This window comes from Rhinatrema bivittatum, chromosome 1 (genome assembly GCF_901001135.1).
Source record: "Rhinatrema bivittatum chromosome 1, aRhiBiv1.1, whole genome shotgun sequence".
Classification (NCBI taxonomy): domain Eukaryota; kingdom Metazoa; phylum Chordata; class Amphibia; order Gymnophiona; family Rhinatrematidae; genus Rhinatrema; species Rhinatrema bivittatum.
The window spans coordinates 273,132,773-273,157,198 of NC_042615.1; the positions used below are offsets into that span (position 1 = coordinate 273,132,773).

The 24,426-nt window shown below is 42.8% G+C and overlaps 1 protein-coding gene across 1 annotated transcript in view; it reads left to right on the top strand.

The window, feature by feature from the left end:
* The window catches only part of LOC115087490 (disintegrin and metalloproteinase domain-containing protein 33-like), a 369,144-nt gene that overhangs the window by 297,680 nt on the left and 47,038 nt on the right, over window positions 1-24,426 (top strand). The window contains 5 exon segments of the mRNA XM_029594743.1: window positions 1,891-2,068; window positions 10,088-10,177; window positions 10,902-11,097; window positions 14,138-14,246; window positions 20,205-20,409. Of these exon segments, the coding sequence (XP_029450603.1) occupies window positions 1,891-2,068; window positions 10,088-10,177; window positions 10,902-11,097; window positions 14,138-14,246; window positions 20,205-20,409 (778 nt within the window).

The window sequence follows — 24,426 nt, forward strand, 5'->3', positions numbered from 1 at the left end:
AACCGGACTGATTTGTATTGTATACAGGAATTCCGGTATATAAAAATTAAAAATAAATAAATAAATAAATAAATAAATTCTGTATCTCCTTCAGTATGTGAACCACTGCTTCTAGCTCAATCACGGTCTCTCTCACGGTATCAACTGAGCCTGTGGTTAATATGGTTAGTGGGCTCCTCTCCTGTAGGACCGAGGATAGGCTCAATTTTGGCCCATAAAGGTAGATTTTCAAATGTTCTATGCGATTAGAATGTACTTTTAATTGTATTAACTAGTTAAAATTTCCCTCTTCTCACCCCCAGCCCAACTCCCTGTCTGGCTAAAATCTGTCAGCACAGCATTTCCATGCACATATTTAGCCAGAGCAAAAAAGGTGCCAGGTCAGGGCATGCCTGGAATGGGGCTTTCAGATTTAGCCCAGTTAGCAAGATGTTCAGTAGTAAACAGCTAAATTTGTCTTCCCAACCACAGCCCCACAGCAGGCTACCTTAAATCTAATCGCACGAGTTTGGTACGGTTAGATTTAAACAAATATTCAAGCTGTGGCTGAATATCTGGGCTCTGTGAAGCACTTAAAGGTGACCGGCTAGCTTTGCCGCTTAGCAGCTCTTCGAAAATCTGCCGCACAGTGTTGAAGAGGTTCTCCACTGCCGCTCTCAAGCCTTTGCCGGTGGTATTAATTCAGTTGGACACTTGTGATTCCAGCTAGTAGAGGGTTTAAGCTTACTTACGGGCTGTTAAGTGATCCTCAGGACATTATGCAGCAGTCCAATGCATCTGTTTCACATATAAAGCATGGCACAGTTTTGCTGATCTTAGGGTTTTCACCAGTGGTGATGGTTTTTTTTTTTTTGTTTTTTTTACAGTCGATGTGAATGTTTGAAATTTATTAAAAGACACATTCTGGAGGAACTCAGGAATATTCCTGAGTTCTCCTCGTTGATCTGCAGCGGAACTGTTTTGAGTGCTTTGGAGAGGCAGAAAGAGAACGTGATAAACCTATATTTTAAAATATTGCCCATTATAGAGCCCAGTAAGGTATCAGGTTGGATAGAATTGCCTGAAGAGAATGCTTTATTAGAATTGTTTCGGTGTATAACAATTTAAACTTCTTACCAGAACACTTAGTTGTAAATGATTTAATAATATATATAAATTGAAAAATTTCTGTCACTCTCTGGGGGGGATTAGAATGTTTGACTAATATGAATTACTGTACCAGTAAAATGGATTGTAAAAGGTTGCATCAATCTCCTCAAAGCCTTTTGCCCAGTGTATAACAAGCTTTGTACAGCACATTAAGAACATAAGAACATGCCATACTGAGTCAGACCAAGGGTCCATCAAGCCCAGCATCCTGTTTCCAACAGTGGCCAATCCAGGCCATAAGAACCTGGCAAGTACCCAAAAACTAAGTCTATTCCAAGTTACTGTTGCTAGTAATAGCTGTGGCTATTTTCTAAGTCAACTTAATTAATAGCAGGTAATGGACTTCTCCTCCAAGAACTTATCCAATCCTTTTTTAAACCCAGCTACACTAACTGCACTAACCACATCCTCTGGCAACAAATTCCAGAGTTTAATTGTGCGTTGAGTGAAAAATAACTTTCTCTGATTAGTTTTAAATGTGCCACATGCTAACTTCATGGGGAGCACCCTAGTCTTTCTATTATCCGAAAGAGTAAATAACTGATTCACATCTACCCGTTCTAGACCTCTCATGATTTTAAACATCTCTATCATATCCCCCCTCAGTCGTCTCTTCTCCAAGCTGAACGGCCCTAACCTCTTTAGTCTTTCCTCATAGGGGAGCTGTTCCATTCCCCTTATCATTTTGGTCGCCCTTATTATTCTGTCTGAAAATGCTGTTTGTCTTGCTTTGTCTTCCAGGCATCCCTTCCCTCGTGTGTTCAGCTCCTGCAGCAGGAACCAGCTGATGAGTTATTTCCAGAAGGGAGGCGGCGTGTGTCTCTTCAACATGCCCGACACCAAAGACCTGGTGGTGGGGAAGAAATGTGGCAATGGCTTCCTGGAGGAAGGAGAAGAGTGCGACTGTGGGGAGCTGGAGGTATTCCCCGTCTCTTTAACTTAGGGAACCATTCACCAAGTAGCTTTTAAGGCAGGGTTTCCCAAACCGTGGGTCGGGACCCACCAGATATGGGGGGGGGGGGCGGTCACAGAACCTTCAGTCGGCGTCACAAGTGCCTCAGATGGCAGCGCTCGTCTGGTGCCGGCAGCATTAGAGGAGCTGAGGGGAGATGGGATCAGCTGGGGGGGGAATGTGAGAGAAGGATTGGAGGGGGAGGAGGTGATGCTGAGAGGTGAGAGAGAGGGAATGGGGATGAGAATGAGGAGGGAATGGGGGTGAGATGTATAGGAGGGGGTTATAGAGGGTCAGCTGGAGTTATAGGAAAGTTTCAGGGGGGAGAGAAAATCAGCTGGGCGGATGTGAAGGGCTGGGGACTTGAGAGGAGAAGAGGTTGAGAAAGGGGTTTGCTGGAGGGGAGGAGGTTAAGAGTGAAGGTCCTCTGGAAGGTTTGGAGGATAAGAGAGGGGGATCAGCTGGAGTAAGGGGGGGATGAGAAGGAGTGGTTGTTGGAGGGGAACCGCACCCCTGCTCATTTGTTTTGGTCGACCTCTCGGGTCATGTGAAATTTTAAGTGCTAAAAATGGGGTCACATTGGGTAAAAGTTTGGGAAGACCTGTTTTAAGGGGAAATGAAAGTCCATTAGCAGATTTGGTCAAGGAGATGGTAGAGTGGACCTCAGCTGATAAAGAAAAGTAACTTTATAAGCTGTATTCCATTCTATTTTTTTTTTCTAAAAATGTAGATCAGTTTTTTTGTGTTCACAGCTTGGCTGCTTTATTAACCAAATCCATGAAATAGAATGAAACAGGGTTCAAGCACTTTGACCATTCTTCAAACAAGAATTGCATTCAAATGCTGTGCACTGTTCACAACAGGTCATCTCATTCCTCATCAGCGGGAGGTATCAGACTCTCAGCATCCAAGACAACTTCAGGGATACTTCCCCAGCCTCTTTTCCCTGCAGTAACAGTTCTCTGAAATTCTCCAGGTGTTTTGCCCAACACTTGGCCTCTTCACCAGATAACATTAATGCTGAAACTCTCTAGGTTTTCTTTTTCCAACAACCCCCTTCGGCAGGATAGACATTTTTGCTGACACCCTGACCTTTACTAGGTATTCTCACCAGGAGAATACACAGGGTTCAGAAAACTTCCTTACATACATCTCTCCTCACTGCCAGCTCACACACAGGAGATATTCCTTGCAGCAGAAGTCCTTAATCCAGTCCTTGGGGACCCCCTGGCCGGTGGAGTTTTCAGGATATCCCCAGTGACTTTGCATGAGATATATTTGCAGACACTGCCTACATTGCATGCAGATCTAGCTCATGCATATTCACTGTGAATATCCTGAAAACCTGACTGGCCAGGAGGAGCCCAAAGATTGGGTTGAGAACAATTAACTTACAGGACACTGATTTAGTTTAGTCCTAGTGCCTTGATCCTCCCTTAGGGTTTGTGACAATTCTGCCAGGGAGTCAGCAGCAACTCTGGTCATTCCTTTGCACCCAACCACTCAGGATCTCACATCAGGGGTATTGCTGGGGCATACTACTACTTAGCCATAGGGCTACATAAGGGTGGTACAGACACAGAGTTAAAAGTAATAGGCACCAGAGTTTTAGCAAGCAACAGCCCATGGACAATCCCAGTGATTAAACTAAATAATACATTTTTGAAAAAATGTTTTCATGCTCTCAAATTTATATATGATTGTGTGTGTGTATGTGTGCAAGGCTAGTCCTAAATGGTTCATCTTCAACTTTATTGAACCCTTAACCTCTAGTTTAAATTTTTCTTAACCTCTACCTTTAGAAAATAAAAGGCTGTGTTGGGTTCAGCAGTAGAGCATGTATATTGGGTTTGTATCTTTTAAGTCTTGATGTCAGCAGTGGCATCTAGTGGTATAAAGGGTGAGACATAGCGAATGTATGCTTCTTTTTCTCAGTCCCTTCTTGGCTGTGCTTTTCCCTCTGCCCAGTTCTTTTGGTTTTTACTGGTTCAGAAACCAGTGGAGGCAACATTTTTTCTCATGGCGAGAGTAAAGCAGTTACTCTACTCCTAGACTTAAGGCCTTACTTCTTTTGGAAATGCCCCAGCACCCAGAGGAGCAGCCAGCGTCATGGAAGTCTCAGCATTTACCTCAACTAAAAAAAGTGAGTGAGTGAATGATTTTGCCCCTGATGAACTTGTACTGTATTTGCCAGGAATTAATACTTTGTGCTGAGTAGTTTCTGGTGTTGTTAAGGCTTATTTTTGCTGCTGGTTGCTTGTTTCCTTGTGGAAGCCTGTGGAAGTTGAACTTGTTAAGGGCATCCTATTTTGCATTGCATATATTTAGCATTATTGAAACCCCCAATTCACAGCGTGGACTGAATTCTTTGTACCAGGGTTTGGGTTTGCCTGAAGTGGAAGTGCCTGTGAACTTTTCTTGGTCTGAGGACACCATTTACTGTTTTACTAAGGAGAAAGTCTGTTGATCCACAGAGTGGAAAATTTGTGCAGTACAGTTCATATTCTGAGCTTGATCCACTAAAGCATCTGCTTGACTACTTTCAAAAACCCCCAGTGGCCAGTGAAAGATTTGGACTCCCAGCAACTGGTCATATTTTTTATCTTTCTATTTATTAGAATGTTAATATATAGTCAAACAAACCTTTATATCAAGAAAAACTGGGTCAATAATAATACAGCTCTCATTAGGAGAAAAAGAAAAAGTAAGAACAATTTCCCCATACATCAGCCCACAAACATTGGTGGGAATAAAGGAAATAAAAAAGAAAAATCAAAGACGGGCACAATATACTGTTAAGTACTAATATTAATCATTATCATAGTTATATGTCTCACTCATGGCTCTCAGTGGACAATTCCCTATTCTGTAGAAACCCCTCAAACTAATCTGGGTCATAAAACACATGTTTAATTTTATTTTACCTAATCTGACATTTACATGTAAATCTTAATCTGAAAGAGGCACCTAGGGCAACCACACTCAGCCTTCTCAACAGAAATAACTTAAGCCTCTGTTGAGTAGCTGTGGCCATGTCAGGAAAAATAGCAACTTTGTGATCCAGAAAAATATTATTTTTACAACAAAAGAAAAGCTTCAAGGTCCATTATCTGGTTCCAAGGCAAACATTACTAACAGAGTTGCCCGAGTTGAAACTTCAAATGAAGAGTCATGGAGTAGGGCAGTCAGATCTAAATTGATTTGGACATACTCAACAAATATTTCATCTCCCTTATCTGGAAGATAAAATGCCTTGAATAATGGTGGAAAAGATTCAGATGGTACTTTCAAAATGTCAGAATAAAAGCTTCTCAACATATCCAAGGGAGATATCAATACAGATTTAGGAAAATTCAAAAACCTTTGGTTCAATCTTCTAGAGAAATTATGTAAATTTTCAAGTTGACGATGAGTCCAGTCTTTATCTTTAATCGGGAGGGATTCACACATATAGAAATCTTTAAGTAGAATATCCAGATCATTTAATTTCCCCTCATGGGCCTTAAACATTTGATCATGAGAAGTAACTTGTCTTTGTAGCTCTCCAAATCTATATAATACTGTATCCAGCTTATCAGTTAAAGATCTTCCAAGCTCTGTGATAGCTGACCACAATGTTTATAATACAATCAGAGCTGGTTTAGGGGGAGAGTCACAAACAGAATCTGAGGTGCCCTGGATGTTGATCTCTCTTCCTTCTGTGGCACCATCCAGACTTCCTACTTGTGTAGACTTCTACTTTAATATAACTTGCCTAATATTACACACGATGTAAATTTGTATATAATGCTTACCATGTAAGCACTTACGTTTCTGCTTATTTGCTCTGCTCTCCAGTTAGAAATTGTTTAACCTATCCTCTTTTTCTCTAACAGCCCAGTTCCACATTCCCTGTTATAATGTAATTTCTTGCTTTCATTGTTAACTGTTTTTTCCCCCTATTCATTGTAAACCGGTACGATAAGACCTGGTCTTGAGCATCGGTATATTAAAAGAATTTAAATAAATAAATTGTGCCAAGTCTTCCTGTCACTAGAACAAAGATCAAAAACAGCATCGGATAAAGACCTTGTACCATAGACTGGCCACCCCAACTACTGGAGGGATAGAACAATTGGCCATATTTTATCTATCCTAAGCTGGAAACCAGAATAGTTCTTAGATGCCCAAAGAGAAAGAAAGAATATCTAGGAGTCAAATGCTTTCATGCTATGATTTTTCAGAAGACTTTTACGTATTTTTGGGGAAACGAGGGCAGTTTCAAAGGGACTTCCACTGAAAAAAAAGTGTTTTACTTGTGTAAGAACATAAGAACATAAGAAATTGCTATGCTGGGTCAGACCAAGGGTCCATCAAGCCCAGCATCCTGTTTCCAACAGAGGCCAAAACCAGGCCACAAGAACCTGGCAATTACCCAAACACTAAGAAGAACCCATGCTACTGATGCAATTAATAGCAGTGGCTATTCCCTAAGTATAATTGATTAATAGCCATTAATGGACTTCTCCTCCAAGAACTTATCCAAACCTTTTTTGAACCCAGCTACACTAACTGCACTAACCACCTCCTCTGGCAACAAATTCCAGCTGACTGAAAATGTCCTGCCTTGTATGCCGATAAACGTACACATGGAGTTCCACTAAGTGCTGTAATGGAGATATTCCCAGGGTGGGGGTTAGGCCAGGGGAGAAAACTATACACATAGTTTTGGATTTTCAAAATAATGGAGGTAGCTTTGGTCAAAAAAAAATATCCACAGAAATTATGGGTGCAGGTCTCTGCGGGTGTTTTTCCAATTTTCAGAGTAAAAGTACTCTGCATGCTTAGTTTTCTTTAAAAATTGGTTTGAAGACCATGGGTAAAAAGTAACCTCGAACCTTGCAGCAGTGCAGGCAGTCTGAAAATTGGCTTTCAGTGAAGGTTAACCAAAGCTCTATGTCCCACTGATTTTCTCTCAGTCTGGCTACAACTGCTGTACTCTGAGAGTGCCCATCACTCCCAAACTGACAACCCTGCCTCTGAGTTTAAGATCCTTCAGCCTGCTTGACTGGTAACTGTCATCCTCCTGCGTTTCCCACTGTAACCTTAGAACCACTTAATCCAATAATGATCCATCTTGGTTCAGACATTCCTCTCTACTGTGTCTGCAAACTAGAAGGATCTTGGCAGTTTTTGGGCAGCACTGTAGGAAACGGTTATCCAGCATTAATCGCTTTTGGAATAAACATTGTGACCCCTCTGTCCCTTTTCTGTCTCCCATCCGACTCCTAGGGAAACATTGTCCCGAGCCATCCCCTGTTCTTCCTGCTCCTTTGTAAACCGGTCCAGCTTTGCACTTGAGAGGATGCAGAATAGTACTTTGGCTGCCTCCCCAGTGCCTCTGAGGGCAGCACTTGGATCAGCCCTCCGCTCACGGCTCCCTCCCCACCTGTCTCCCCTGGCCAGCTTCAAGACGGTAAACATCCCACTAGGAAAACATCATGAGGTGCATATTCTTCTTGCACAGGAATATCCTGGCATGGAGTAGCTGCTGGCAGGCTTGGCCTAGGAGCATAGTTAAGAAAAAATAAACTACTGTTAAAGCTCCAGAGCAGGATAAACAGGACTAGAGCCACAACATGATTTTCTCCAGATGTTTTCACTTAAAACAGAAATAACTTTGCAAGGGTGAGCACTTTAAAGAGACTAAGGTTGAAGGAGATTACAGGGTATAAGGAACCCAGCTTCTCTTCTGACAAATCTTGTTTGATCCTTTAAGATACGTTTTCTGTAAATGAACAGCATAAACAGCTTAGGGTGCACTTGGCACATCCTTATATAGTACACAGTGTTCATGTGCAAAATGAGAACCACTGCTGGCTAATTGTACCTTAAAAAATTGTAGCAATAGATCCAAGGACAGCAAACACGATACCTCAAACAGAACAAATGAAAGAAAAAATGCTACAACACATGCATTATAAAGGGGACCAGAAAATCTCAGCCTGAGATCATGGTGTAAAAATCCCCTTCCAAGATCTGAATGTTTCCTATCAGCATGTGTTAAGTGGATCACCATCCAATCAGGGCTTTTGGCATTGACATGTGGGGGAGGGGGGGGGGGGGTCACTGCAGAGTGCTCTGACAGCCTGGCAGACAAGACCGAGCTTCTCCTCCTCCTTAGTTGTCATCATCTCCACTCCCTTCTCTCTTTCTGTCGCACAAACCTTCTGCTGCTAAATCTTACCATTCACAACAGCTTAATGCTTTATCAACCATATAGAGGTGGTATAGATTTATTGTCAGGATGGGCAGGGTGGCAGTGTCCTGATATGGAGCCCTCGGGACACAGCTGGCCCGTCCACTAAAACTCATTTGCGTCCATGGCAGATTCACCCAAGATTGACAAGGTTTGGATATAGAAGAAGGGCACAATGTCAAAATATTTATTTGTTTTAAAATTTATGAGACACCTATCAAAAAGATCTAGGTGGCTTAAAACAATAAGACATAAATACACCCTAATACAAAAAACGTGTCCTTTTGTTCCAGAAACATCAGCAAGGGCCAGGAGGTTTCCGCAGTGTTTGGGAACTGCAATGACCGGTTTTTTAAATCTGGTCATTACAGCTCATTAGATCAATAGCTTCCTTGCTGCATATCCCAGGGGCTAGCAGTGGATTTCCCCAAGTCCACCTTAATCATGGTTTGTGGACTTTTCCTCCGGGAACTTGTCCAAATCTTATTTAACCCCAGCTACGCAGGCTTGTGCACTCAGTCCTCCCCTTCCCCACTTTATTCCCAAGCCCGACAGTGAGCTGCAAGCAGCAGCAATAGCATTAGAAATGAAAATCTGTAGCCGCCCCAGTCCCTGCTTCCTGTTACCACAGAAATTCATGCAAAGGCAGGCTACTGCAGGGCTTGTGAGTGCATCCTGGCTCGCAGGCCTCATGTTGCCTTCCACTATTAAAGATACCTGAAGGGTGCTGCCATTTGAGGTGCTTGTGACCCCAACTGAAAGATTTGTGACCCCCATTTGGTGTCCTGACCCACAGTTTGGGAAGCCCTGATTTAACTTATGCCTGACTGAGATTTGAGTAAAAGGGCCTTGTTCTATAAAAGCATTTTACTATAGACACAGAATGGAGAAAAGTCATCCAAGAATGAGATTCAAAGGGCCCCATATTGAAAGCGCGTTTAGCGCTAGATAAGTAGGAATTATCCGTCTAAGTGGTGGCCACTGAATATCCGGCTATGTTCAGTGGCTACCACTTAACCGGATAAATCACTTATTTGGCTAAGTAGTTAACTGGATAGATAATGGGCGGGGAATGGGTGGATCAGGATAACTACTTATCTGGTTATCTTAACTGGATAAGGGCCTATATTGAGCCTTATCCAGTTAAGTTAACCAACTAACAGGGTCATTCATCAAATCGCGATGGGCCATTATCGCAATGTCAACATTCAAATTAGGGAAAGGAGAGGAGTTTGGGCAGGGTTTAGGTAAAGTAGGGGGCTGTAGCGCTGCAGGCGATAATGTATCGCACATTATCCCCCACAGTAGTGCCGGAAATAGCTACAGCTATTTCATTGGTGCTATGGGGGCAATAGTGTGCAGCGTGGCTGCTCACTATCACCCTTCCGCCTCTTTTCTGGCCGTGACTCATCATTCTGCTATATTTATAGCAGAATGGTGAATCCAGCGGAAAGTTAGACCTGCTGAATAGCAGGTCTAAAGTTATCCAGATTTAACTTATCTGGTTATATTCAGTAGCACAGCCGGGCAGCTGAATATCCCTTCTAAGTTATCCAGATAAGTAATATCCGGATAACATAGATAACCAGATATCTTTGAATATTGAGCCCAAAGTCTTCAGTGATCCATTTTTCTATATTGTTGTTGGTATTTTCACTAATAAACCATTGCACCACCTAGAGCTTAGGAAGAACTTCAGATAAGAAAGTAAGTATTTGAAAGCCTCATTTTGTGTGTTCTTTCCACAGGAGTGTACTAACCCTTGCTGTCATGCACAGAACTGTACATTAAAGGAGGGTGCTCAGTGTGCTCATGGTGACTGCTGCCAGTACTGCAAGGTAACCAGACCCACCTTCCTTCCTCCAAGTGCATGCTCGCCAGTCTGTCAAAGGGAGCCTGTTTGACTAACTGGACACCAGAGGTACCTGAATAAGCATCACACAAAACACCATCTCGTGTTTTACCGTAAAACACAAAGCCACGTTTGTGTCATGTCGTTCTGGTGCTTCAGATTGGCACCACTATGCTCTTCACAAAACAGGCAACCCATCATGGAAACATATGATCACTTGGTGAAATGAAGCAGGTTACAGGCAGCAGCTCAGAATATTTAGGTTCCACACAATAAGCTTTAGTTCCCCAGGCCAGAGGCACGCATGTGATAGATGTCCTCTTTAAAAGCCCAAAACAGCAACCAGTGTGTGTTCTCAAAGGTAAAGCCGACCTTGCTCATTTTGTGACTGCTGAGTTAACCTGAACAGGTAGCAGATAAATTCTCATACAAGTCTTGAGGGATACATTTTGATCTCAAAAAAATATAACATATACAGTAGATTTATTGAGACATACAAGGTCCAGAGTTTCCTAGGCTTACTCTCTTTATGGTAAGCTCTGCAACTGTTTTCATTCTGGTTTAAGCACTACTTAAACTTGAGCTAACCTGAATCTTTGCTTCAAGTTTGTTTTTATTGTAATCCGCATAGGACAGATTTGGACTGGTGGAATACAGAGGTTTTTTAAATAAATAAATGATGTTTCTTCTTTACTTTTCCCTCTCAACAGCTGAAAACAGCTGGGACCATGTGCAGGGAGCCATCTGGGTCATGTGACCTCCCCGAATACTGCACGGGCGTCTCAGCATACTGTCCCAGCAACGTGTACCTGCTGGATGGCTCATCGTGTGCATATGGGGAGGCATACTGCTACAATGGCATGTGCATGACACACCAGGGCCAGTGCGTCCATCTCTGGGGATCAGGTAATTGCAGGCCTGCCTGCCTTCTGCTGTTATAAACCAGAGGTGCTAGTGGGAGGCAGAGCAGCTGCATGAGGAGTGGTTGGATGATATCACTAGATTGGTGTAGTATGGATAATACTGTGCATAAACAATGGTTCATGGCCTCTTTGCGTGTTAGAGCTAGGGAGAGGGAACCCCTGGAGCTCAGATATCAAGGGAGAAAGTATAGAATGCTTTTATTTCAGCAGACAATGCAAAACGTGTGAGCTCCAGCAAACATCGCCTATCCAGCAGATCCTGCTACAGTTCACAGCCAAATAGTTACCAGAGATGTTCTTTTTTCTCTGATGAAAAAGCTCTCTCCCTTTTCATGTGTAACTGCATAACTATTATCAGAATGATGATTTGGACAGTTTAGCATGGTGACACATTGTGTTGAATTGCATTAACTGGAAGGTATAGTGCTTACAATGAACAGCTGAATTCTTGTTAGTCACCCACTATATCTAGTGAGTACCTATTCCAGGATGAATTGTAGTGGCATAGCAGTGATAAATCAATACCATTTAAGGACTGTCTGTGAAAAAATCACCCCGGTAGCACCCACGAGACACTTTTTGCACTGTTTTTCAGTACTCCAAAAGGAAGTCGATGCTGCAAATTTACATACGATGAGCGTTCAGAACTTTTGATTTCTTTTTAAATTCAAATGTATTATTAATTTGATCTCTAAAACCATGAAATTGCTTTCAATAAAGTATACTTAGTCTTAGGTTGCTTGCATCCTAATTTGACACCTATTAACTAGAAGGGTTTGCAGTGGTGCTCGGAGACTTCTCCCAATGTTGGCAGCACTGCCACCTGGTGGAGAAGTCTACTAAGTTGGACAAGTCCTGCTGGGACTAACCAGTAAGAAAGTTGAAGCCTGAAGTTGCTCAGCAGTCAGGTTGATGTAGGAATAAAGATTTCATTTTTTCTCTCCCTTTTTATTGCTCTTTCGTCTTATTTTTAGCATACCAGTTTAAGGGAATTATTCTCATGCAAAGAAATAGGCCATACAGGGATTAAAAGCAATCAACACTCAGCAGTATGCAGCCTTGTGCTCATGTTAGTTGAGACCTGGTAAAGCTCTTCAGATATATCGTCTTAGGCACAGCCGATAGAAAGAGACTTTAGGATATCTGACAGCTGTACAACCCTGAATATGCTCTGGTTTTGACATATTGACATGTGCATTGATGTAATGTTACCTTCGTGACCCACCTTGAGAAGGGCGTCACTCTTCCATGCTCTGCAGAGTACTGAATCACTTGTGGATTCTGCAAACTGGGGACAGGATACATCTGTAGGGCCACCAAGACGATCAATCTCACAGTCCCAAAAAAAAAAAGACAGTCCACAGGAAAAGGCTAGGTTCCAAACAGAAGAAATAGTTTACTGAAGAGTCAAAGTTCAGCAGATATAAAAAAAAAAAAAAATAGGGACAGTCCAGATGGCCCCAAAAATATTCAAACAGAGAAAATTATTTATTTGGGTTCCAAAACTCACATAAAGGTAAAACAAATCCTTATGCAACTTAAGTGCACTCAAGCCACTGAACCCTCTAGGAATTTCCTAAAAGTGTGTACTCTTCAGCCTCAAGAAAAAGGTAGCAAAACCTTCTCTTGTTTCCCAAGTTATTCTGAACTGGTTGGCTGGCCCAAAACAAATCCCTCCCCTGATTGTCTTGTGGTCAGATCTTCTTCAGCTGGTCCTTTGCCACTCACAGAAGAGAAGCCCCTTCTCCTCCGTGGATGAAATGGGAGCCCCAGAGCAGAGCACTATCCCTTGGCTGCTCTCCCTAGCTACCCCCAAAACACCTTAACTCCAGCTCTTCCCAGTGACTCGTGGAGTCCCATAAATACTCTGGACTCCCTGACCCACCCTTTCGGAGATGGACCAGTCTATCGTCATCCCAGGTCTGGAAAATTCCTGGGGAGGTGGGGGGGTCTCTCGCCCGTAGGACTGAGGCGCCTCTCTATACATTAATGCTCAATAAAATGTATATTTCAAAAAAAAAAAAAGGGCTATAGCAGAATGTATGCTTGAAAGCAAGGAATTAAACTATATGGGCTACAGTTTTCCCCACAGGAAAAGATAGAGAAGGGAAGTGACCAAATGAAAAGCAAAATGGATAAAAGCAAAACAAAAACCCAACCAATCTATTATTTTGGAAACTGTCGCACAAAAGATCATATTTCATCATGTAATTCTTTTATCTAATAGAACTGCAATAAAACCGTTATTTAAAAAAAGAAAAATCAAACCCAGTGCCGCTCCTAAAATGAAGTAATCTTAGGCTGTAGCTTTAGTCGCTTCTCCTCACCATCCTGATAGACTTGCAGATATGGATACATGTACAGGTTTTAGAGTAAAACCTTTGGGGCCATATTTAAAACTAATACAAAAATAAATAAATAATACATTGGAAAATTGCAGGGTTTTTTTGCACACACTGCGTCTCTGTCAGATTTAAGATCTGCACAAAAATTCATGTAATCTCAACCACCCTAAACAAAAATTACCCCCTAAAATCAGTAAAAATGGCACAATTTTTCAAAATCATGCAAATTTTGATGATTACATAAATTTGGCTGTAGCAAAACCTTGTGTAATACAACTGTGTACACTGAAATGTACCCAAACAGCAGTGCAGGATTTCAAGCTGGCCCTAGTCTGCATTTAGTGAAGATACCTGTATTTATTACCTCACTGCCGTGGTGAGTAAAAATAACCAAACCTGAAGGGAGAAAAATAGCAGGAAGACTGCTCCGCTCCAGGTCAGGAAGGAACAGTGAGTCTCTCCTACTTATTCCAGGCTTGTTTCTAAGTGATCTGGGAATTTCTCAGTGCAAAAATTTATAACCTGGGAGTTAGAAAGCCAGGTCCGACTCGTCCACTCCTCACGACCTGGAGCCTGGCGGTTACTCTGGCAGAAAGAGGTTTTGTGGTTTTGTTCTCTACTCTTGAGGCAGTATGATGTTACCCAGGTGTCTCACGCTGATGGTTATTTTGAGCTCAGGTGCCTGGCCTGCCCCGGATGCTTGTTTCCAAGATGTGAACACGGCTGGGGATGCTTATGGTAACTGCGGCAAAGACAGCCAGGGCCACTATGTGAAGTGCGAGAGGAGGTAGGTAATCCTGGTGCCCTTCCCTTAACCTTGTCTTCCTGCAGATGTCCTGGAAGTCTGTGTCCTAGAGGAGTTTCCAACAGACCCTGCTGTACTGACTGTTCTTTCTTTGAGCTCCCTGTGAGGGCTGGCCATGCAGTGGAGCAGGTGGAGCACAGAGCTGTGAATGTGGAAACCCTGGCTCTAATTCATTCACAATGTGACTTTAAAGCCATTATCAAATCTGCTCACATTTAACTTTGGACTGTTTTGAGGCAAGGGCATTTTAAGTATTTGAAATAGAGGTCACTTTATTATAATCAATAGGCTGGGATCCAGTGATTGTATTTGTTCTAAAGAAGGATTTTTATGCTATGATAAATAATGTTCAGAGTTTACTTTGGGATGAATTTTCAAAAGGTTTAACCTGCTAATTTCGGGAGGAAGCTGGTTAAAACTCTAGATATGAAAACTTTCCCTGCTTAACAGATAACATTTAGTCACAGAATTTTCCTGTATGGCTGAATTGACCATCATTCCAATAATAGGAGTAAAGCACAACTGAAACATTCAAGTGGTATCTCTGCGCTCACAGAGACCAGTCAACGGTGTTATACTTATATTTTGAAGTTAGCCTGTCACTGACAGCGTTTCGACATTCCGCGGCCATGATGAACAACGCTCTCAGCGATAATACCCTCTAGCCCCTGAAGCAGGCGGAATGTCGAAACGCTGTCAGTGTCGGGCTGACTTCAAAATATAAGCATAACACTCCCGACTGGTCTCTGTGAGTGCAGAGGTGCCGCTTGAATGTTTCAGTTGTGCTTTATTCCTATTATTGGAATGGTCATAAGAGGCCACTTTATGAGAAGCAAGAAGATATAGATAAGAGACATTTAGATCTGTATTGACGTTTTACTCTGTTAACCGTCTTGATTTCTTTTTGAGGAAAGTCGGTATACAAAAATTTGTAAATAAATAAATAAAATAAACATTTCAATTGCATTAAAAACAACAAAAAATAGGAACCTTTAAAACATTTATTGGATTGTTTTCCATTATTAATTTGGTGTACTCATTAGGTCATAGCCCTAAAAATAGTGGCTATAACCCCAGTATTCACAACACCAGACATACTATCCTAGCATCTTCAAAGTATTCCAACTTCTATTTTTGTTTTTTTGAAGATTAAAGCCCCCCAATGACAACATAATCTTCTGCCCATTGCTGTAAAGTTTTCAAGAGTTCCTCTAAAAATTGCCCTTGTCCCGAACTGGGTTGCATATAAATTCATCCTAAATTTAACTATAAGGTATCTTCCCTCCAAATCACTCAAAATAGAAGTTACATCCACCACCACATTTTTGGAGAAAAGAATGCCCACACCACAGTACTTGTTAGTTACCGTAGCTGCTGCAAAATACTGCAGTGGATAATGATAGAGGCCAGCAAGCTTTCATATTTCTTTAAATGCATTTCCTGGCAGAACAAAACATATCTACCCGCTGACTTTGGGCATCTTGCAACAGTCATTTTCTCTAAGTATATGTATTCAGCCCCTTAATATTCCAAGACATAGGGGCAGATTTTAAAAGCCCTACGCGCGCCGGGCCTATTTTCAAAAGGCCCAGCGGCGCGCATAAAGCCCCGGGACGTGTGTAAGTCCCGTGGCTTTACTGAATGGGTGGACAGGGGCAGGGCGGGGGCAGGTCACGGGCAGAGTTGAGGCCTCTGGCACAGCTGTGCCGGGGGATCGCTGCGCAACCTACGCCTGCCCAGAGGCAACCGCATCTTATAAAATAAAGGTTAGGGGGGGGTTTAGGTAGGGCTGGGGGGTGGGTTAGGTAGAGGAAGGTGGAGGGGGGGGGAAAGAAAGTTCCCTCCGAGGCTGCGCCAATTTCGGAGTGGCCTTGGAGGGAACGGGGAAAGCCAGCAGGGCTCCCTAAGGTGCTCGGCGCGCGCAAGGTGCACTATTGTGCACCCCCTTGCACGCGCTGTCCCCGGATTTATAACATGTGCACGCGCATGTTATAAAATCGGGCGTACATTTGTGCGCGCCGGGTTGCACGCACAAATGTATGCCTGCGCGTAGGTATTAAAATCTGGCCCATAATCTTTAACTCCCCCATTTCACTAATTCCAACCTAATGCTCCATGAAATCTATCCAATCTGAAGACAGTTATAACCATTACCCATGTCCCTTCGAATCCTGCATGTGAATCATAGGCTCCACTATTCCCCCCCACAGGTTTTCATTCCATCAAAAAAAGCCTCCGAATTTCCCCAGAACATACACCTCCTGCCTCACCCCTCCCCCAATTTACTTTTCCTCCTTCCTTCCCCTCCCAAATCACACCTACAGCCTCCTGAAAGAATGACTGCACCCATGTCAGCCTAGCAACCCTGTACCTCCCTCCGACCCTCTGCACACAAAATCTTCATTTACCCTCCCCTGAAAAATCCTAACCATCAGCAATCTACAAAAAACCAAAAGAGACAAGAAATCTCTAGAATTGCTTTTATCCAGAAAGTCCAGGATAGACCAGACCCAGGCTGGAGTCCTTTGTCTTCAATTCTCAGTGACGTCCCTCCAAGTCGTTACACTTCTCAAGTCGCTGCATCCTTTGACAAAGAACCACCCGAGTGCCTCCTCAGTCGCTTCCCTCCTGATTACATTCGTTGCCATCTGAAGTTGCTCTCATCAGGAAACGCAGCTGTGGGCATCCTCACAGCTGAATCCATGGACTTCACCAATCCTGCAGCCTGAAGTATTTTTACCGCCTCCTCTACAGCTTTGACCCGAGAGGTGACTCCATTAATAGTAAACTGTAGTCCAAAAGGAAACAACAACTTACATCTGTGATTATTATTCCGCAACACCTGAAGGACCTCTCTGAATTCACGACGTTTCTTGATGGTGATAAGGTGGAAGTTTTTCAAGGTCTTTCCCTGATAGGGAAAGACCTTGAAAAACTTCCACCTTATGCCCGTGCCACTGCAGATCTTTTATTTTCCTCATTGCATCATTATCTTTTCTTTGACTGCATATTCATGAAAACAGACCACAAGAACTCTAGGAGTGTTTCCTCTCAGGAGAGCCAGAGCCCTATGTGCTCTATCTAGCAGGATTTTAGGAAATTCTTCCTCCCCATCAGTAGAGCTCAAAATCAGGGTACAAATATCTTTGACCACTCGTTCACAGTCCGCATAGGCATCATCCTCAGGGACTCCTCTAAACCTGATTCCCCCTTCTGGACCTGTTTTCCAAGTCCTCCAGCAGCTTCTGAAACATTACATTATCAGCATGCAATTTCTTCATCTCCTGCTGTGTGCTATCATAGGCAGTCTCCTGCTTACCCAGCCTATGTTCCACGGCCTCCACTCGCTCATTCAGCTCAGCATACTCACGCTTCAGCTCAGCTATGATTAATTTGAGCTCCTGCTTCAGAGACCCCATGCCTTTCCGTAGCTCGCTGAACCTCTGCTGCAAATCCTCCGGGGACAAAGAAGAATCAAGTGGCATTGCCGCAGCATCCAGCATCACCACTCCTGCTGATTGAAGCGAAGCCTTGCCGCCATTTTCCCCATCTTCACCTCCATCGGGCCTCCAGTTTTTTTCGAAGCGGGCGCCTCGAGCAAAAATTGCTTCAGTTCATCAATTTTCTTGTACGCCAACATCCTAGCACATTCTGATAGCAGAGAGCCATTATCCGAAGTTTTAAAACAGGGGGATTGCCCCACTGATGGAAGGATTATCTTTATCAGGGTCGGGAACTCTGCTCTCAAGATGCCATTTGGACAGATGACGTCACTTCCTCAGTACAAAATTTCTTAACATTTTTGACTAAAGAGTAGAGGGAACTAGCAAAACATTCCTTTCTACAATTGCTGTGGTGATCCCTCGAATCAGAGTTCCAGTTTTGCCTATAGGGCTGAACACATTATCAAAATATTTGGTAAAGGGGTCTTCATCATCACACTCAATTGCAGTGGAGTCAAATCCATCGGATGTGGTTGACCAAGGTATTTCTCCTCCGGGCCAGCCAGGCAACTCTCCAGAGTTGCCTTTGCTATTAGTTTCAGAAGAAGGATTTACATATATACCTTCTGATCCACTTCGAGAGCCTCTGAAACATACCTCACACTCAGGAGACTTGACATATTCTGAGTTGATTGTAAAGATGAGAACAACACTGAGTGCCATAAGACATAAATATAGCCAGCCCCTTGCTGAAATCTTTGAGCTGCACCTCATACTGGTCACCCCATCAGAGCCAGCGACTCTTCCAGTACACAACATTCTGAATTTATTGCAGATAAGAATGTAGAAAATGCTGATCTCTGCCGTTCCTGCTGCTAGGAAACTGGATTTGAAATATAGAATCCAAAAGGCGCCAAGGTTTGCAGTCATGCAGCTGCTTCTGCCTTACAGAAGGCACAAATAAAAAGCTCAGGATGAAGGAATGCTTTATCATCTGAACCTTCCATCCCTTAATCTAACGGCTTGAAGGTTGAATGCTCTGTAATCATGGATCTCTTTCTGCCTACAGCAATTGAAGACATAATGAGTTTGGCTCAAAAACCATCTGCTAGGGAACAAAACTATGCTTTCAAAAGTAGTGTCAAATAGAACAAATATTCCAAGTGGTGTCAACAAAATGCTCTGAAACCATTTTCATGTAAGCCCAAGCATTTACAATCATACTTGCGTCTGTCTGGCTCAGGCCTCACCACATCTTTGGTAGGAGTACATCTCAGCACTATAGCAGCTTACCATGTTCTAGTGAATGCTAAATCGACATCGACTCATCCACTAATATCAAGATTTATGAAGTTTAGCATATTCTGGTTTCATGAGACCTGAATGTGCACCTTTCTTAACTGCTGAGGCCGCCTTTTGAACCTTCTCTAATGTTCTTGACATGGAAAGTAGTGTTCCTCATCGTCGTTACCTCAGTTAGAAGAGTCAGCGAACTCCAAGCTTGTGTACACTACCATACATGCAGTTCTTTTACAACAGAGTGGTCCTTCATACTCATCCATGGTTTCTTCCAAACATTGTCTCAGGTTTCCGCATCAATAAATCCATTATATTACCTACCTTCTTTCCAAGACCACGTGCATAAAAAGTAAAATTTCTTCACACTTTGGATTGTAAAAGAGTCTGGGCCTACTATAAGAAAAGGACTTAACCATACCGCCAAGCTTCGCAGTTATTCATGTCACATGATCATAACAGATTTGACATAACAATTGACAAATGTACATTGTCTAATTGGATAGCAAGTTGCATTCAACACTGCTACAACTTAGCAGGTTTACAAATCAAAGACTCTATTAAAGCTCATCAAGTGAGGGCTATTGAACTTTCTGTTGCTCATCTTCAAGAGGTGCCTTTCAAAGACATCTGCAAAGCTGCCACCTAGTCATAAGTTCACACCTTTATGTTCCATTACTGTTTGGTCAATGTATCAAAGAGTGATAGTAAATTTGGACAGGCAGTTTTGCATGACCTGTTCTCGCAATAGACTACTGTCCATGGTGGGGTCTGGGTTGCTTACTCAGTAAATGCTCCGCTGCAACCCTCAGCTTGGGACTCCCCACATAAGATATTTTATTTTATTCACGTTATCATTTTATGTATTATTATGTAGGTTTATGTAGAATCCACTGTGCACTGTGGGATATGCGGAATACATTTTTTTTAAATACATAAAGAGCATAAAATAAATAATTTCTGATATCTTACCATTCAACCAGTTCATGTATTTTTTCAAAACTGGGAATATATGACTCTTTTTTTCATCTTTATATAAAAGAAATGCATGCTTAAAATATCTACTAAGAGTTGAGAATCTCTTTAGCAGATGCTTTGTAGAAGTACTGAGTGAAGTTGGAATGTACCAATGCTCCCCAAGATATTTTCTTTCTATGAATAACCTTGATGATCCAATCACCTTCTTTATCATTTTTTCTAGGGATGCCAAGTGTGGGAAGATCCAGTGCCAGAGTACAGCAAGAAAGCCCAAAGGAACCAACACTGTTTCCATGGATACCACCATTCGGTTCAATGGCCAAGAGGTGAAATGTCGAGGCACATTCACATATGCAACAAGGGATGAAGAAGGAGACCTGTCCGACCCTGGGCTAGTGATGACTGGGACGAAGTGTGGAGAAGGAATGGTAAGGAAACTTGGCAGAGAATGTGGATGGCCTCCAGTAACCCAATGCTAGAATAAAAATCTTAACAATAATTGTTACCGAGATGGCCCCAAGTTTTCAGGCACAGGCTGAGCCAGTCCTGATTTTGTCCCATTGCAGCTATAGACTCACAGTGTAGTTCCAATTTCTCTAAGAAAAGAAAACTACACTACAAAAAGAAAAAGTCCATAGATGCAACCGTGCAAACTGGGACTGGCTCATTCTGTTCTTCAAGACTTGGAGACATCTGGTAAGCCTAAAACAAACTTTGAAAGCATTGAAAGCATTCCTATAAATATGTTGTTTTTAAATTCATGTGTTGAATACACTGCAGGCCTTTTAAAAATGTTTGTATATATTATCTATATTACTTTGAACTACAATTAGCCATTTGGTTAACTGAGGGAGTTCTTAGAGCAGAAGCCACCTCTGTTGGTGAGTGATCTGGATCCATAAGTATTGCTATGCTGGGAAATTTTTGTGCTTGATGCTTGGGAGAGAAGTGAGATTATGGGGTAAATTGGTTATTTCTCTGTGTGAGAGACTTTATAAATTAAACTAAATAGATTATTCTTATGTGAGAGAGTCCTTACAGGTTATAAACTAAATAGATTATTATTTTGTCCTTTTCCTACCCTCCCTCCCCAATTCCTACCTACCCCATACACATTCTTTATTTTATAGCTTGTTATCCCAGTTAAAAGGATGAGATAGAAATTTCAAACAAGAGTCAGTTAGGGATTTAGATTAAACAAGGGACATGCTAGGGAAGTAAATTTTCTAGATGCCCGATCCCTTGACAAGTCAATCCCCCCCACACATGCCACACTAGCACTATGGGTACGTAGCGCCCCCTCACTCATGGCATCCTGTGCGATTGCAAGGTCACACAATCAAAAGCTGGCTATGAGTGTGAAAGATGTCTACAATTTGAGTCCCTTAGCAAACGGGTGGTGGAACTCAGAGAGAAAGTGGCGAGACTAAGAAGCATCCTGGAAAATGAGGACCACATTGATGAAATACTTATTGAGGCATCAAAAAATGGTAAACTCAAGCATAGGGGAAGGTGACCACAAGATGACAGCTGGCCCAGATTACTGTAGCTACTAGATGCAACACCATGATGCTAATTTCCTTTGAGTTGAAGAACTGGTATGCAACCCTGGAAACAGAGGAAGAGAAACCATCCCAGGCTGAGGCAGAAACAAAACACACAAACCACAAAGCCAAGGGCTCAACAGCCACTGCACCTAGAAAGTGAAGGATAGTGGTGGTTGGTGACTTGCTTCTGAGAAGCACGCAGGCATACATCTGCGAACCGGACATGTTGCCCCAGGAAGTGTGTGCTGTCTGCTAGGTGCCAATATCCAAGTCATTACAGAGAGATTGCTGAAAATCCTCAAGCCTACTGACTACTATCCGATGCTGCTCATTCATTTTGGCATGAATGACACTACTAGGTACCACACAGATCAAAAGTGACTTCTTGGCTCTAGGAGAGAGGGTAAAGCAGATAGGTGCACAGGTAGTATTCTCCTTCATCCTTCCAGTCAAGAATAGAGGCCCAGGCAGAGAAGCTTGCATTCTGGAAATGTTCCTTTACATACTCACATCATTCCAGACCAGTGGGTTGTATATCCCTACCAGCTGAGGGAGTCAGAGAACAAAAACTTTGGGCACTGCTACATGAGAGTGTCACCAGAAGTCCCTCAGTATCTCTCTGACTCCAGCAGATGGTAGAGATGCAAACCTGCAGTCTAGAGTTTAGTTAAAAAAGAAAAAGAAAAGAAAAGTGTAATTAGATTAGATTAGGAGAGCTGAAGAATAAAGGACAAGGCAGAGAAGCTTGCATTCTGGAAATGATAGAATAGCTGCATAGCAGGTATCAATGAAAGCGTTTCGGCTTCCTGGAACATGGGATGATGTTGCAAGGATTGCCGAACAGAGATGGAGTCCACCTCTCAAAGAAGGGGTGCAGCATCTTCCAACACACACTGGCAAACCTACAGGCTGATTCAGTAAGCTCTGCAGGAAAACGGGCTCTCAGTGTTGAACGCCCACTCTCCCAATGCATGCTCAGCCACCTGTCCTGGGCGTGCGATCCATGGGCAAGCATTCATTTCTGAGCACAAAATGTGCGGATCAGCCGCATATTTTTTTCTGTATCCTGGGCAAATTACTAATAGCCTCATCAACATGCATTTGCCTGTGCTGAGCGCTATTAGTGTCGGGGGTGGGGGGGTTGGACATGTGTTTTTGACACCCTAAACCCCTTACTGTATAAGGGATAGTGGTCGCGTGTCGAAAACGCGCATCCAACTGCGGGTTAAACAGTGCGCTCAGCTGAGCACCACTTTACAGTATCGGCCCGCTTACCGAGGATCATTAGGGATGGGTGAAAAAAAGCCCTAAGGTAAGTAAAACATTAAATACTTGCATAAAAATTGGAAAAAAAGGGTAATATCTGAAAAGCTGTGTACACTAATGCTCATAATGTGGAAAATAGTCCCGAATCTAGAGGTGGTCATATAAGAAGCTGATTTGGATCTACTGACTGTCAAGGAGACGTAGTACATGGAAAACTATGACTGGGATATAGTTATACCGGGCTACAATCTATTCAGGAAGGACTGGGTAGGTAGGAAGGACGGGATGAAGAGTGGCACTATACAGGAAAAATAATATTAAAACAACAGAATTGCAAGGCTTAGAAGATAACTTTGAAACAGTCACGTGGGTGCACATGTACTCGCATATGCCAGCTCGCGCCAAAGGATGGGGCCATATTATAACATATGTGCGTATATGCGTGCATGGTATAAAACAGGCTGTACACGCGTACCTGTGCGCACAACTTTTTATGGACACACGCATGTTCGCGCGAATGCTGCCTCTACCACGTAAATGGGGGGATTTTAGTAGACAGGAGAGCTGACTCAATTACCAGTTTCCCCAGTTCGTTCCCAGTTTGCCCGGGTAAAGGATAGGACTTCCTAACCCTCCTATGTAACTAGCGTACCTTTTACCCTGTTGGCCCCAACCCTTAAAACCCCACTAATCTCTTTAGTATTTTTTGCTCCAGGACTTACACGCCATCCATAGCAGAAGTAAAGTTACGCGGTAGGGAACCCCGGCGAGCACTTGTGCGCATAAATACTTACGTGCAGATTTCATTGAGAAATCTAGGAATGCCCATGCCCCGCCCAGACCACGATTACATCCTGACCTTTATTGCAAAAAATGTATTGTGCGCATATCAAGAAATACGCGCAAGCTCTTGCGCTTTTTAAAATCCGTGCAGCATGTGCGGGCCCGACTTCTGCACATATCTCCTGGCTTTGGCGTGCATAGGGCTTTTAGGAATTCACCTTTTAGGAAGGAAAGAGGAGGCACGTCGGTTAATCTGGAAATAGGAAATGGAACATCTATTTATATTGATGTAATATACAGACCTCCATCACAGACAGAAGAAATAGACAGAGATTTAATGGAGGATATTCACAAAATGGCTATGAAAGGGGAGGTGCTATTGCTAGGGGATTTCAATCTGCCAGTGGTTGGCTGGGACATCCCAGCTGCAGTGTCATCTAGAAGCAGGGAGTTCCTGAATTCTCTCAAGGGAGAAATGTTCTGTCAACTGTTAACAGAACCCACACAGGAGAGGGTGAAACTGGACCTGGTACTTACCAATGGGGACAGTATCTCTGATGTTGTAGTGGATGATCATCTGGGATCCGGTGATCCCCAGTTGGTATGGTTCAGTATTAGAACACAGGAGATAAAGGTTCATTCAAAGGCAAGGGTCCTAGACTTCAGGGAAAACTAAATTTGTTAAAATAGGGGAGTACCTCTAGTCATTAGCTGTATGGGAAAATCTAGGGGAAATAGAAGAGAAGTGGGCAACACTAAAAGCAATTATAAACTAACCTTTATGTTAGAAAAGTAAATAAAGTGAAGAGGAAAAAGAGGCCAGTAGGGTTTTCTAAAGAAGTAGCTGAA